Source organism: Octopus sinensis, linkage group LG20 (genome assembly GCF_006345805.1).
Source record: "Octopus sinensis linkage group LG20, ASM634580v1, whole genome shotgun sequence".
NCBI classification, from domain to species: domain Eukaryota; kingdom Metazoa; phylum Mollusca; class Cephalopoda; order Octopoda; family Octopodidae; genus Octopus; species Octopus sinensis.
In genome coordinates this window covers 4,354,717-4,371,308 of record NC_043016.1, presented here as the reverse complement: position 1 = coordinate 4,371,308, position 16,592 = coordinate 4,354,717, and the positions used below count along the sequence as shown (strand labels likewise).

At 36.5% G+C, this 16,592-nt stretch overlaps 1 protein-coding gene across 5 annotated transcripts in view; it reads right to left on the bottom strand.

Moving 5' to 3' along the window:
* The window catches only part of LOC115222469 (calcium uptake protein 3, mitochondrial), a 380,133-nt gene that overhangs the window by 27,053 nt on the left and 336,488 nt on the right, over nucleotides 1–16,592 (bottom strand). For all 5 annotated transcript variants that reach the window (XM_036511684.1, XM_036511686.1, XM_036511685.1 and 2 more), the window contains one exon: nucleotides 14,542–14,636. In XM_036511684.1, the coding sequence (XP_036367577.1) occupies nucleotides 14,542–14,636 (95 nt within the window). The remainder of the gene's footprint in view (nucleotides 1–14,541; nucleotides 14,637–16,592) is intronic.

Genomic DNA, 16,592 nt, shown 5'->3' with positions numbered 1-16,592 from the left:
CGCGCTAAGATGTCTGCCAGCTCGCCTTATATATATATATACGTATGTATAATATATATATATATATATACATATATATACATACATATATATATATATATACATACACGTATGTATATATAAGTACGTATATATATATATATATATATACATACGTAGGTATATATATATATATGTATGTATATATATATGTGTATATATATTATATTAAATTAGAGATAAAACCACTATTAGGCAAATCAAACAGTGAAAATTATAAGCCAATACAAAGAAATAAAATTAATTAAAAAAATATAAAATATAAAAAATATAAAATTCCAAATCAAAATATTTAAATTAAAGTTAAAATTATATATGTATATATATATATATATATACAGGGAGAGAGAGAGAGACACACACACACACACACACACACGTATAATGCATACACACATAGATACATAGAAAAAAAATCCACCTGCATTATGTAAGTACATGGTGGTGGCCATGAGCTTGATTCGAAGCTAGATCACTTTCTCATTCCAGATATATCTCTGTAAACATTGATAGCTCTTTAACCATGCATCCACAGATGACTATGTAACGCTGATTTCATTTAAAAAGTGATGTCATGAGAATCTCTTTTCTGACATGTTTTGGAGATTCTTAAAAAGAACTAATTTCTATAAAGTAAAAAAATTAAAATCTGAAGAAGGATGGCAAGACCAACCTTACCTGTCACATATGGTCCTTGATGACATGAGCTTTAATACTGAAGCAACTTGCTTTCCTAGAACCTCTGTGCCAGGTATAAAAGATCTCCAGCTCATGCTTAACATACACTCTCAAAGTTTCTATGGGCCCATATCACATATGAGTATAGCAGGAACATAATGAGGTTTGCTTCTAATCCACACGATTTCAGCAGACAATGAGACCAAAATCATGTGGTTTGGAAGCAAACTTAATCACATGATTATTATTATTATTAAGGCATGGAAGCATCACTATGTCAGGTTACTAAATGTGGAAAATGCATGGGAGAAAGAGAGTCTTTCAAATGTTGAACCAATTGATAGCAGCATAATAGATAAGGCAATCAAGGATATGAAGAGAGGGTAAGTCCCTGGGTAATCAGGAATCACTTCAGAGATTATTAAAATATCTGGTGGTGTAGCATACAGCCTAGTCACCTGTATAGTTAATCAGGTTATTCAGGAAGGCACTATCCCCAATGACTGGTGTAGTAGTATTATAGTTAACTGCCACATGGGTAAAGGTGATGCCTTAGATAGAAACAACTACAGAAATATCAAACTACTAGGCTAGGCCATAAAAGTTACTGAGAGGGTTACAGTTCAAATGATTAAGAATAGAATTAAACTAGATAAGATGCAGTTTGGTCATGCACTTGGAAATAGTAGCACAGATGCAATCTTCCTAGTGAGAAAGCAACAGGAAAAGTATTTGGCCAAAAGTAAACCATTATACTTAGCTTTCATTGACCTGAAGAAAGCTTTCAAGAGAGTTCCTTGCTCCGTTATCTGGTGATCTCTGAGGAAGTTAGTAGTAGAAGAGTGGCTTGTTAGAGCTGTACAAGCCATGTACAGAGGTGCTGTCAAGAAGGTGAGTTGGCCATGAATACAGTGTACAAATAGGGGTTCACCAAGGTTTAGTTCTCAGTCCATTTTATTCATAAGAGTCCACCAGGCCGTAACAGAAGAATTCAAAACCTGATGCCCAAAGGAACCACTTTATGCTGATGATCTTGCTTTTATTGCAGAACCTTTAGCAGAAACAGAGAAGAAATTCCAGGTATGGAAGTAAAACCTGGAATCAGAGGGCTTTAAAGTTAACCTGGCAAAGACCAGAGTTGTTAGCAAGAAAGAAGATAAGACTCTCTTTCTGTCAGGTAAATGGCCCTGCTCGATATGTAAGAAAGGAGTGGGAAGTAATTCCATTTGCTACACCCAGTGTAAGCGTTGGACACATAAGAGGTGCAGTGGAATCACATGTAGATTAACAGATAAAGTCATCTTTGTATGTGGCAGGTGAGCAGGAACAATAAGCACTAAGAGCACACAGGACTTAGATTCTCTCAAATAGCCTGGAGGCTCTTTTGAGGTTGTAGTTATTTTCTGTTACCTAAGTGACCAAATTAGCAATGGTGGAGGATGCTCTGATAGTATTGTTTCAAGAATAAGAACAAGATGAAAGAAGTTCAGAGAACTATTACATGTGTTGACAACAAAAGGACTCTCTCTCTCTCAGAGTGAAGAGTAGATTGTATGATACTTGTGTGCGAACGGTTAAACTCCATGGTAGTGAGACATGGGCTTTGAATGTAGAAGACATGTGCAGACTGGAGAGAAATGAAGGTAGTATGCTCCACTGGATGTGCAACATCAGTGTGCATGTATGACAAAGTGCAATCATATTGAGAGAAAAGTTGGGCATAAGAGGAATCAAATGCAAAAGAGAAGACTATGTTGATTTGGACATGTGATGGATATGAATGAGGACAGCTGTATAAAGAAGTGCTGATCACTGAAAGTGGGTGGTACCTGTGGAAGAGAGAGACCCAGGAAGATATGAGATGAAGTGGTGAGGATCCATCTCAGGATATTGGATCTCACAAAAGAAATGACAATGGACTGAGATGTCTGGCAATATGAGGTTCTTAAGAGGAGATGCCCACATTGGCAAAACTGAGTTCTAGAAGTGCTGTGTGTTCCACCCACACCTAACAAGAAAACTTTTCACACACCCTACCCCAACAACCAAACTATATCACTTCTGCATATTTCCTTTTTCAAGCTCTATGCTTATCTCTTACTCTCTAATCTTGTCTGCACAGCCCTGCTCATTGTATCATTGCTATCCAGTGGCATCCTGCTCTTTGTACTCAGGTTCTCACCACTCACTGTAGTCCCCATCCCTACTCACTCTCTACTCATGCTTCATTGGCAATGCCCTGCCACTTATTTTATGACCTTTGAACCTCAAGGTTCTTGGCACTTGCCACCATCTGTCCCTCTCTTCTTTTACTCAACCACCCCATTTATATTCTGATCCCTATCCCTTGTGAGTATGCCCAGCACTCCACCACCATCTCTCTCTCCTGCTCTCTCTTGCATTCTTGTTGTCTCTCACTCTCACTCTTTCCCTTCCTCTTTCTTCAGGATGGGTAACCATGTATCTCCTTTACAGTGACACACCTGTTTCTGTCCTCATTCCTGATCCCTCTCTCCCTCTGGCTGGGTAACCTTGTACCTCCCCTACAGCAAGACACTTGTCTCTGTCTCTCTTTGTCTCACTATAACCTTTCAACATCTGACACAAGATCACCTCCTCCTCCAATGCCCTCCCCCTTCTCAAAGGTTCTTTGTCTTGCAAGCTACTTGGTGACCCTGTCAGTGCAGGTGCCACTTAAAAAGCACCCAGTCCACACTGTGAAGTGGTTGGCATTTGGAAGGGCATCCAGCTGTAAAAACCTTGCCAAAACTGACCTCGCCTGTGCTTGTGCCACATAAGAAGCACTCAGCCATTCTGTTGGGTGATTGGTGTTAGGAAGGGAATCTAACTGTTAAAACCTTGCCAAAGCAGCCACAGATGTCTGGTGCTGGCTTCTGCCTGGACAGATTCTGTCAAACCATCCAACCCATGCAGTATAGAAGGCAGACATTAAGTGATGATGATGATGATTATTATTAGTTTTATTATTCTTTTTTAAGAACTGGATCTCAAAGCACATATGAACGGGTACCCAAAAGAAACCGGAATTTTGCAATATTATTTTATTCCCTTAGATTTACATGTTTTACACTTTTATTGCCTTCAAAGTATTCTCCATTTGATGCAATGCTTCAGTCCAAACGCATTTTCTACTGTTTAAAGCAGTCCTAGATATCTAGCCTTTTAATGCCTCTGTCGTTATTTTTTCTTCATCTCTTCCACATCAGCATAGCAACCCTAACCCTAAGTGTAGTAACACTAGTGATGACCTTCAAAAAAAAAAAAAAAAGGTCTGGATTAACTTCCATCTGTTCTTTCACTTCACAACATGTATTCAGTCGTGACTGCTTTTGATCTTCCTTGATCAAGCAAGGTACAAATTTTGCTGCAACTCTTTGCATTCGCAATTTCTCACTCAAAATTTCATTGGCAGGAGCCACAGGAGACACCAATCACATCAACAAGTTTCTTAATTGTTTGGTAATGGTCACTTCATGAACTTTTGTGATGTTTTCATTCATTCAGGAGGTCAACAGTCACCCTGAATGAGGTTGGTCTTCAAGTGACAAGTGACCATTCCTAGAGCATGAAAACCACTCATAAACTTGTGCTTTGCTCATGGCAACATCCTTGTAAGCTGTTTGAAGCCTGACAACTGTTTTGGCTGCTGTTTTTCCCAGCAGAAAACGGAATTTCATTGAAGCATACTGTTCCTTCATTTCAACTATAGCAGAAATTGACAAACACTGCAAAACAAAGATGCACCACATGGTAGTATGACCCACTTGATGCCACCAGTTGGCAGACCGATATCTGAGGATTGCATCAAGTGGCTGCTAGCGGCAGAAGCCCTAACTACAACCAGTTTGTCATACAGAGAATGTTTCCTTTTGAGTTCCCCTTCATACATAAATGCTATAAGCAATAAATAAGAGTATTCATTATGCATCGCATTTATTTGCTTTGAGATCCACTTCTGAAAAAGAATCATTTCATGTTCTCTTGATAGCTTATAAATTCTTATGATGACAACAATTATTATAAAAGAAATCATTATTGAATGAGAGAGCACTGGGGTACAAATATACAAAGCCCAGTATACCCATCATGATGACCCGTCTGATAAGGGTACACCAAGCACATGCATCACAACCATATGTGCACGATATGGTGATCTCATATCAATATAAACAGAGCATGACCTTGCAGGTGAGGCCCAGATAGAATTTCTTCAGGTTGAGTAGCTCATCCCGCTCAAAAGATCCATCATCATCATCATCATTATTATTATTATTATTCTGTGAAGCAGTAAACTATTCTTCTACAACATATTCTTCATATAACGCAAGAGGCTTTTAGTTAATTTCACTTCATTCAGTAATGAATGGTGATGAAAGAAATGAATAAGAGTTTGAAAAATTTTTAAACAGCAGAAAGGGCAAAGAACGAATTCTCAATCATTTTATTTAAGACAATGATTCATAGTGTACTCAGTTAAGACAGTCTTGGATTTATGTATGAATATGATTATCACCACTAGGTATATGAAAGAGAAGCTGGAAAGAAAGTGTTTAAAGCACGACTGCTAACATATACACGTATGAGCTGCCATGTATATGTTTAGACACACTCATTTATGAGCACTATTTGGCATACACACACAAACGCACACATTTGTGAGCAGAGTATGGGTGTTGAAAAGAAAATATTTTGTGGTACATCATTAAAATAATTTTATTTTATAGATATATATATTCGTGTGTGTGTGTGTGTGCGTATGTATATATATATATATATGTATATATTCCAACCACTAGAGCTGTCTGCTATAGTTGTTGTTGCATTAACTATTTGTTATTCTTACTCTTTAGCATTTTATGTTACAGTTTGAAGTCTTTTTTTTTTTACAATCTTGTTTTTGTAACCTAGGTAAAGTAGGTAACAAGGAAAATATTTAAAAAGAAAAAAAAAACTTATACATCTAGTTTGAAGTCTCAGGTGGTCTGGTATCATCATCAATATTATTATTACTATTATTATTATTGCCTATTTCTGACCATACTTCACACCATGATCATTAACGAGATGTTTTAGAAATGTGACTCTACTATAGCTCTAAAGGCCTTTCTGGTCTGATTCCTAAAATAATAATCCTTTACTGTTTCACTTATATCTTCAGTGCTCCCCACCTGCCACTATGAACAGTTTGTTTCATTGCAAGCAGCACTGATTAACTACAGCCTCCACCATCCCACACCAAAACAAAAATGTGTGCGTGTGCGTGTGTGTTTAAGTAACGATCCGTACGACCCCTAACACTCTTCATATTTAGATGATTGCTTATTTATTTAATCAACCAAATCAATAAATACTTTTTATGGTACTGGTCTCCACTCCTTGGCTTGTTGCAACCACTTCGGTTTATATAAACTGAATTAGTATGTAATATTAACTGATATATTTATTGAAATAACCATTTAAAATTTTTAAAAAAGTGAATATTACAAAAATATTATACACCACAAACTGATGAAGTAAGCCTTGAATCTGGCTTGCAAAAGAAGGAACTGACCCAGATCTAAATATGTATTTTTACATGTGCTCAATGTAGTTTCATGTATTTGTTTTTTTAGCTGTTAAAAGTCTGATCCCTATTGATCATGTGATTAATGCCACACCTCTCAATATCCTACCTTAATGTTAACGAGCACTTTGTGACATGATACATTAGATTAGAAGGTGGCAAGCTGGCAGAAACATTAGCACACCGGGTGAAATGCTTAGCCGTATTTCGTCTTTATGTTCTTGAGTTCAAATTCCACCAAGGTCAGCTTTGTCTTTCATCCTTCTGGGGTTGATAAATTAAGTACCAGTTGCGAACTGGGGTCGGTCTAATTGATTGCCCCCCGCCCCTCTCCCAGAATTTCAGGCCTTGTGCCTAGAGTAGAAAAGAAGATTAGATCAGTGCTGCATTTAACCTATATATGTCTGAATCTTATAAGAGTTTGTGGAAAAGCTCCTGGCTTTCGGGTAAAAGAAATTACAGGAGGGTCATCAGTTAATTATGATTTTATTCAACATAATCCCCTCTCAGATTCACATGCCTATTGCAGTAATCCTTCAGTTTTTCTAATCCCTGAAAAAGAATTCAGAAGGTTGGGCCTCCAGGAATTTTTCAGCACCCCATCATTGTATACCCGTGTCAGTTTTGTTAATTACTCATACGAGTTCTTAGGAAACAATGAATTAAGAGATTATAATGTTCAAAATATGATCCATCTGGTTCAGTTTGTATCTCAATTTGTTCAGATCAATGGCCACCAAAAGCTGCATTCTACTTGTGAAGAACGGTCCAGCAAATAGTGCTATTATGGAGAAGTCTGCAAAAGAACCAAGGCCTGAGTTCATTTTGTAGAGATAGGATCTGGCTCACTAGTAATTAGGTATTTTTATGGGCTGTTGAACTCTGTTCCATTTTTCTCAAGAAGACAAATGCCACAACTCTAAATAACCCAATTTATAGTTAACTATTTATCTTGTAGCAAATACATGTCTAAATAGTGTGTGTGTGTGTGTGTGTGTGCATGTATATCATCATCATCATCATCATCGTTTAACGTCCGTTTTCCGCGCTAGCACGGGTTGGACGGTTTCGACCGGGGTCTGGGGAGCTCGGGACTGCCCCAGGCTCCAGTCTAGTCTGGCAGTGTTTCTACAGCTGGATGCCCTTCCTAACGCCAACCACTCCGCGAGTGTAGTGGGTGCTTTTATATATATATATATCTGTATCTTTTAACTTTTACTTTCACTCATTTGACTGCGGCCATGCTTGGGCACCAACTTGAAGTATTTTAGTCAAACAAATAAACCCCAGGACTTGTTTTTTAAGCTTGGCACTTACTCTATCAGTCTCTTTTGTTAAACCACTAAGTTACAGGGATGTAAACACACTAACACTGGCCCTCACACATATATGATGGGCTTCTTTCAGTTTCTAGCAACCAAATCCATGCACAAGTGGAAAGTGTGTGTGTGTGTGTACACACACACACATATATATCATAACCATTACCATCGTTCAATGTCCATGTCCTATGCTAGCATATATCATACTCTACAGTCTTCTGTGGCATGGTTTCTGTGGCTAGATACCCTTCCTATCACCAACTATTTTACACCATGTACAGGAGGCTATTTTCATACAGATGAGATTGCTATGAAGCCTACAAGACTAAGACTCCTTTGACTACAGTACAAAGACCACAGTAGAGAGGGAGCTGGTTTTATGCTATGAGATGAGGGATTAAAGCACGAGAAATGGTTTCTTGATGTAGAAAAGCTACACAGCAACTTATAAGAGAGGGCAGAAGTGGCTAGGATGGAGCTGTTAGAAAACAAGAATAGTGGTGAAGAAGTGTCAGAGTGGACTCTCAATATGTAAGATGAGTAGAAGTATATGGGGCCGTGAGAACAGGACGCATAAGTTAGAAGAGGTTGCAAGAGCATATGGGGGAATGACAGATAACCAGAAGTAGGTAATAGGTGAGAGGGTGAATAAAATAAAGAAATGCTGGAGGATGAAAAGTCATTAGGTATGATTTGTTTAGCTATCTAGGCGATAACCATGTACCTTACTTCATTTGATATCTTGAGGAGCATATCTACAATTATTTCTGTTGGACGCACAGTTTTCCTTCTCTTATGCCTTAAATCATTTTATCTACCATGCTGCTGCTGTCAAATTGAATTACTGATACCTCTGTAAGGTCAGCATGTTGTAGTCCTTTTCTGTCCTATTCTTTCTCTATATTCAACAGCCTCATCTTCCTTATCAGTGGTGAGTACACTTTCATCATTCTGAATACAATTCTTACCAATGACATCCAAGTTCTTTCTCACACACTGTCGTGCATTCCTGAACACTTCACACTTCTCATCCTGACATCACAGAGCAAATGCCAATTTATTCCTTTCTCTCTCACCCTCATCTGAGTATACATGTTGCTTGGTTGCCTTTCTAGCTGTTTGATATTGTTCCCTGCCACCATCTTCCAGCTAGGTTTCCCATAAATGTATTCATGTGTATTTGTATGTGTGTATAATACAGATGTGTGTATGAGTGTACAATGGTTGGATTTATAGCCATAATTATTGGGGCTCTTAGATATGTAACCAGCTGCCTGAATACCAATCTTGACAAGTTAGGGTTCTCATAACCAGAAAGAAGAAAGTTAATTAGAAGACAACAGATACAAACCATCAATAGAATTGTCAAAATATCAGTCAAAATTATATTTTGCTAGATAGCCAGGTACCTCCTCTACAACAAAACATGCAAGCCTGTTCTTCTATCATACCTAAACTCTCAACACTTGGCATAAAACAGTCTACTAAGATCCTCCTCAGATGAGACAGCTGTTTCTTTGCCTTGTGAGTTGCTTGGTGACCTTACTAGAGCTGGTGTCACAAAAGAGATCAGTTATAAACTGTAAAATGATTGGCATTAAGAAGGGTAACCATGCACCAAAACCATGTCAAAGTATATATTGGAGCCAGATGCAGCCCTCTGACCTGTTGGACCCTCTCACATTGTCCAACTCATGCAAGAATGAAAGAGAGATGTTGGATGATTATGATGATATGGAGAGACACACAATATATATATACACATACTCACATTATGCATAATAACGTATGTAATGTTGACAAGCCACAAAAATGGTGAAACATTCGGTGACCATCACTCCCAAATGGGATTGAAGGTGAGTTATTTCACTTGACCATGACTCTAAGGTGTTTTAACACCTGGCACTTTAAGAGTGTATATACTCTGCCACACTATGGAAAATACACGAAGCATATACATTAAGTATATGTAGTTAATAATATACCTCTTCTTTTCAGGTGCTGAATAACATCCCTCCTCCCCAAACCTCACCTCGCATTTCCTTCCCAGTTTTCAGAGTTGGCACTGTCAATGTCGGCACACTGAAAGGTAGGTCTAGTGAGATTGTAGAGGTGCTTGAAAGGAGACGGGTTGATGTATGCTGCATACAAGAGGTAAGATGGAGAGGAGCTACAGCTAGGGTCCTCACAGGCAAGGCATATAGGTATAAAGTCTTCTGGCAAGGTAACATGGATGGTATAGGGGGCGTAGGCATACTCCTTGCAGAGAAATGTGTGGATAAGCTCATAGAGGTTGTTAGGGTATGCGGTAGAGTGCTTAAGCTCAGGCTAGTCATGCAGAACAGCACAGCTACAATTATCTCTACCTACTCCCCACATGCAGGGCTACCAAATGATCAGAAGGACTATATATATATATATATATATATATATATACGGAACAAACAATTCATGAGAAAAAATAATTTGCAAAGATATCATCGTGAATCGTTTGTTCTGTATTGAAATTATTTTCACACTGGTGGCTGACATGATCTCATTGCAAAACGAATCAGTTGCAGCGCAGACTTCAACATGACAGGTTGGGAGTCTCCATCATGGTAATGCCTGCTAAGAAAAGTGAGGCTATTTTTGCCATTGCAGAAACTGGTCCACATGAGCCCAAATACTTAAGCGTATGTTGGGAGATTGTCTTAGCCCATTTAGCTTCGCACCGTTGATTTCTGTAGTCATTATCAGTGTGTTTTGGCAATTTAAATAAGAGTTTTGACTATTATTTCCAGGAAGTAGACATACATAGTATATCCTTTGAATAATTTTAATCCTTCAGCTATATATACATACACACACACACATATATATATATTTATATACACCTATATATATACACACACACACATATATATATATATATATATATATATACATACACACATACACAAATGCACAATATATACATATTCCAGAGATAAATGTTTATGTAAAATAATTTCTTATTTTTCCTTATTTCTTGTTTCTACATTTGAAGATATTATTCTGTCTAAGGGTTTTGGCAAGATTTTTTTTTTTGATACCACGGGAAAAATATGAACAGATTACATTTGAATGATGCTATACCATTGATTACATTTATTAATTTTCTTTTATCTGTGGTTATTATTGTTTATTTATTTTCTGCTATGAATATGGCATTTTCCTGACGAATTATCAATAACTACTGCAGAGAATCCATAAAAAACTGTTACACATGAAATGGGACCATATCAATATTCTTACAAAATTTAGCCCTAGTGTTAAAGTAAACAAAATAATTGCCGGACAGATTTATTTGTGCATTGGCAGAAAACGAGCAATGGATTCCATTTTTCTCAATCCATGGGGAGATAAGCCTGTGCTGTAACCTCTTATTTTACTTTCCAAAAATGTAATTAAATTATGTCTATCAAAAGCACACGTGAATAAGGATTACCTTTGCATCTTAAATTCCTTGTGTCTGTATAACGTGTGTTATTCAACATAAATATATTATATATTGGGAAATAAAAATAATCACAAATGCACAATATTTCAGTGTGATAAATCTAATGTGATCATCTACTCCAGAAGGAGCAGAGAAGAGAGAGAGAGAGAGAGAGAGAGGAGAGAGAGAGAGAGGAGAGAGAGAGAGAGAGAGAGGAGAGAGAGAGAGAGAGAGAGAGAGGAGAGAGAGAGAGAGGAGAGAGAGAGAGAGGAGAGAGAGAGAGAGAGATTGTCTGAAACAGGATTGATTTGAAGGAAGTATTCCACTCCACTATGGTAATTACATACTTGTTGCATTTTTGTGCTTTTTTTTCTCTCTTTTCGACAAAAGAAAGAGAAAATGGTATGGGGAGGGTAAGTGATATGGTGAGCAATGATAGTAGACACAAAAAAATACATAGGACACGTATATATACTCTCTCTCTTTCCATATAGATGTACACACAACCAGCAACATTTACCAAATTAATCACCAAATCAATACAACATATTTTATCAAATACTCATCAAGAACATTTCTAGCAATACAATTTAGATTTTGATTTTGGATTTCATTTCAGTCTCAATTTGTCTGAAGGTTTTATTTCTGTCAGACTATTTTGCTTTTTATAATTCTTTTTCTTTAGATATAATCCTCTTAACAATAAATGATAAATTGTTTTTGTAAAATTACTTATTCAACTGGGTTTACAATGATGGGCATTTCAGCATTCTATTATTTATTAGTTATTTACTAAGTTAGTAAAGTAACAATGTTTTATTATAGTAGCGATAAAAACTACAGCTGAAGTAGTTGTTGTTGTTGCTGCTTACATCATATCAGTCCTAATCATGCACACCTACAATCAAGCTATTCCTAATGGATGTGATGTCCCATTTTATTTTCATATGGTGTATTTGGCATTATAATTTATTTGTGTACTTTTTCTTTGAAGCAACAGAGTACAGTTTAAGGCAAAATTTGAACACTATTTCTAGAACATTGAGAAACTTGTTTTCAGAAACCCATGCTAGCTTATCAGCTGACCACACTTATTATTATTTTTTCTGTAAATGGTAAGATTCACTGGTCAATTAAGTACTCTTTTAAAAGCAGTTTGTATTTATAGGACACGTATATATACTCTCTCCCTTTCCATATAGATGTACACACAACCAGCAACATTTACCAAATTAATCACCAAATCAATACAACATATTTTATCAAATACTCATCAAGAACATTTCTAGCAAAACAATTTAGATTTTGTATTTTGGTTGGTGGTACACCTCATGAAACTGGCTGTTCTGTGTCCTTGGTTAAAAGAATGAAAACTGACACACATTCTAGACAACATCAAAAACACACACACACAACAGCTAAATGATTGTGGTACTCATTCTCACTTTATCTCTTCTAATTACAATAGCTTCTGCTCTTTTCACTGAATAAACTGTATCCCAAGCTCTTCTACTTTGAGGCACATTGCCTTCTCATAATATCAAATCCAATCAAGTATTCTTAGTACTAAATACAGTGTTATCAAAACGTGCCTGCCCATGTTCCAGATAACTGTTGCCACATGAATGAACGTCGCATATCAAGGAGAGCCAGCAAAGACTTTAGGTCCCTAAAACTTAAACTGAAAGGATAAAAATACAAACTAAAAGCAAACATACAAAAAGAATTTCCTTATTTAAAAATTAAATATAATGCACCAAAATTTTGTGACAATGAGCAACAATGACACAATCTAAGCAACTCTTTACATCTTATAAAATAAGTAACATATATTTTATGGCTTAAATTTTATGATGACATTCCTCACAATAATGGCAAAGTCCACAGCTTGAATGCCAAACATCATTATCTGTACACATATAACTGTATACCTAGGATGTTGAACCTATGAATTACTCCTAGGTGTTACACTAACCGAGCTGACATTGTGGTCTATTCAACAACAACAACAGTAACGTTTGCCTATTGGCTTGCACTGAGGTTGTCTGTGAAAACATGAAAACAAAAGAAGGAGAATATAATACATCTCACCAACTGTTACTAACAGTATCTCAGGTGCTGTTAGAAGTTTTTCACAACAGTCCCCCTTTTCTAAACAGAAGCAAAGAAAGCCATAATCAAGACCACAATTTCTTGCACAAAGTCAATCACATTGTCATGTAGATCATAACTAACAAGAGTTTTTTTGCTTTTACCACTGTCGAAATCGATCAAAAATCAATGGAAATTGTAGTTGTGATACCAGTGCCGCCTCGACTGGCCTCTGTACCGGTGGCATGTAAAAAGCACAAACCGATCATAGCTGTTGCCAGCCTTGTCTGGCACGTAAAAAGCACCCACTACACTCACGGAGTGGTTGGCGTTAGGAAGGGCATCCAGCTGTAGAAACACTGCCAGATCAGACTGGGCCTGGTGCAGCCTCCTGGCTTCCCAGACCCCAGTCGAACCGTCCAACTCATGCTAGCATGGAAAGCAGAGGTTAAACAATGATGATTTACAAGAGGGAAGCTGCTTCACCTTTCTCTTCCTTGTAGCTGTCACTTTTGTTCTGTCTCGTTTGTTAAACACAAGAGGAGCCAGCATAATAAAATACAAACTGTTTTTAAAAGAGTACTTTTTGAATTTGAAAATGAAAGCATTGACCCAGTAGGGACCTGAAGAATTAATTGACCAGTGAATCTTACCATTTACAGAAAAAATAATAATAAATGCCTTCAGCAAGCATTGCCAACAAGCAACTATCACAATCCTGTTGAACAATGCACATTTGCAACTTATTTTTCAGCAAATAACATTCCAGGCTCTCACAAAACTCATATTTTATGCAAGTGATATTTTGTACAATGCAACCCATACAAACCATATTTCATACAACAACACTTAGTAGTGAAACTCAATTGCACACTACTCATAAAAATAAAACAATTTATACTGTATAGCCCCTCATACAATCATCTTCTAGATAATTAACACAGTATTAAAAAACATACCCTATGGAATCAGCACCAAGCAAATTTCATGTTAGTACATATTTTACACACTTCACAACACAATATAGTAACACTACACATACTCTCTTACATAACTGACTCCTGACACTACAATACTGACAACCTACAAAACTCACAATCAACACAAATGCTTTTCACTAATAAAACTCAAAATAGACTAGAAAATTCCAGCTTAATACTAAAACATATTACATCAACAACACATTTACATATAAAACAATCATTACGCAACTCATGAAACGCCAGAATTGCACCAAAACCACACAACAAAGCAGAAACGGTCTGACACACCAACACAAGTTTACAGACAGAGATGCACTGTCTGAGGCAGTGGAATGTCATTTGCAATTGTTTAAAAAAAACAATATCAATAAATTAATTTGTTACCTGTGGAAATCATCATAATTGAGGACATCAGTGCCATTTGCTCCAAAGAAGTGCACTAACAAAGTGGTATCGGTAACATGTCTACATGCTATTTCCTGAAAAGTAAATTGCAAGAATAAAAAGTTGAACATTAAGAAGAAATGGCAGACAAAACAGGTGATGAACATTTAGCTACAAAGAAACACACTAATATAAAATACCACACATACAAACATAATATAGTCAGAGGGAAAGATGAGTGTTAAGGGTGCTTGTATTTGAGTGAAAGGGAGAGTGAATTTGTGCACATGTATATGAGGGAGAGAGAGAGAAAATAATAACAAAATAGGAAGACAGAGCTAGGGATCAAAATAATTTATACACATGTCATACTAATAAATTTACATGCAATAACAACCATTAATATACTCCCTCAAAACTAGTGTTTTGGCACTGAGAAAAGCTTTTACATTTACAGATTATCTAGAATATATTTTTGAATGGGAATAAAGGGGTAAATGGTGAAATTCAGAGAGACAAGAGGATGAAGGATCATTGACATAGAGGATTCTTTGTTAGTTGGCTGTAAATACTTGAGTCATTGTTTGGCTCTCCTCCTGTTGTGATTGAATAGATCTAACTTATGACGAAAGCCCTCCAACCACAACCATCTATCAGAAAATCAGCTATTATTTTCTCTACGGGTCTTTTCCTTCTCGAAGGCAGTAAAGTGTGATGTAACCCTTTAGCATTCAGGTTATTCTGTCAAAAGTAACATTTATTCACACTGTTTTGAATTAATCATTCATTATCTCATAGCCTTGAAATTTTAATGATGGGATTGTGCCATTGGAGGGTATGTGTGATAAGCTGGATCTGGTCAGTTTGGATGCTGAAGGATTAAGCTTGGGCTGCTACTGCTAGCAGATCAAATGACTGCATAGACACTTGCTTTTTTTTTTTGTTGTTGTTTAGTTCCTGGTTAGCACTGATTGGACAGATGTATAATAATGTGTGTGTGTGTGTTATTACTTTTCTGGCATTATTCATTTAACACACAGTAAGCTAGGGCACTTCTTTAAAAGGAATTAATCAATCAGATCTTCCCCAAAACTAACTTCAGACTGCTTATTTTTCCAATCCCTATTTGTTCAAGAGCTAACTTACAAGACATAGTTCTAAATACAGATGTTTGCACACAAATCATATATACTATATATACATATATGTACACACATATATTCATACATATATATATGCTTCCATAGAGATTCTAGCTAACAAATTTCACTAACAAGACATTGAACACTCTGAGGCAATAGCAGCAGATGCTTACTCAAAGTATCATCCAGTAAAACCAAATGTGGAATCATATGGCCACAAAAGCAAACAGCTTAACCATTCAACAATACTTGTGTATTAAACATACACATAAATAAGGTTTGCAGTGCAGTGTAGGTGTGTGACATAAAATTCATGTCATGATTTATAATTGTAATCACTTCCAGGTGCATACAAATTAATTGCTTTAATATATTTGTAGATAGAAATTAAAGTGAAAATAAATTTCTATATGAGTATTAATAATATCAATGAGGTTTTAAAAAGAAAATTCTGAAAGAGAAACTAAGATTTTTGTTATGATTAAAACCTTTTAAGAACTATCTTCAGAACCTCTTTTTCTCTTTAGTGACTACAAATAAATCTACAATAAACACAATGCTTTTGGCAGTATGTGGCATGCAAATTTGTTGAAACTGTTCACATAGTGGGATCTGGTAAGACACAACTCATCCATAATATGCTCTCGTGTCTTCACAGAATTCTTTTTGTTCCTCACTCTACTTGTGCATTCCCCAACCCTCATATCCATAAATTCCATCTAAAAATGCTTACTTTTAAGCAGATGATATTATTCTTTATTCTTCCCAACCTGTTCCAACTGCACATCATTCAGACACAGTCTACATAAACACCACATAATGCTAAAGTCACACTGGTTCCATAAGCAGAGGCCTCAAAGCACCTTCCAATGAGCAAGTGCTACTCTTGCTTCTTTCAACAGCAAGAAA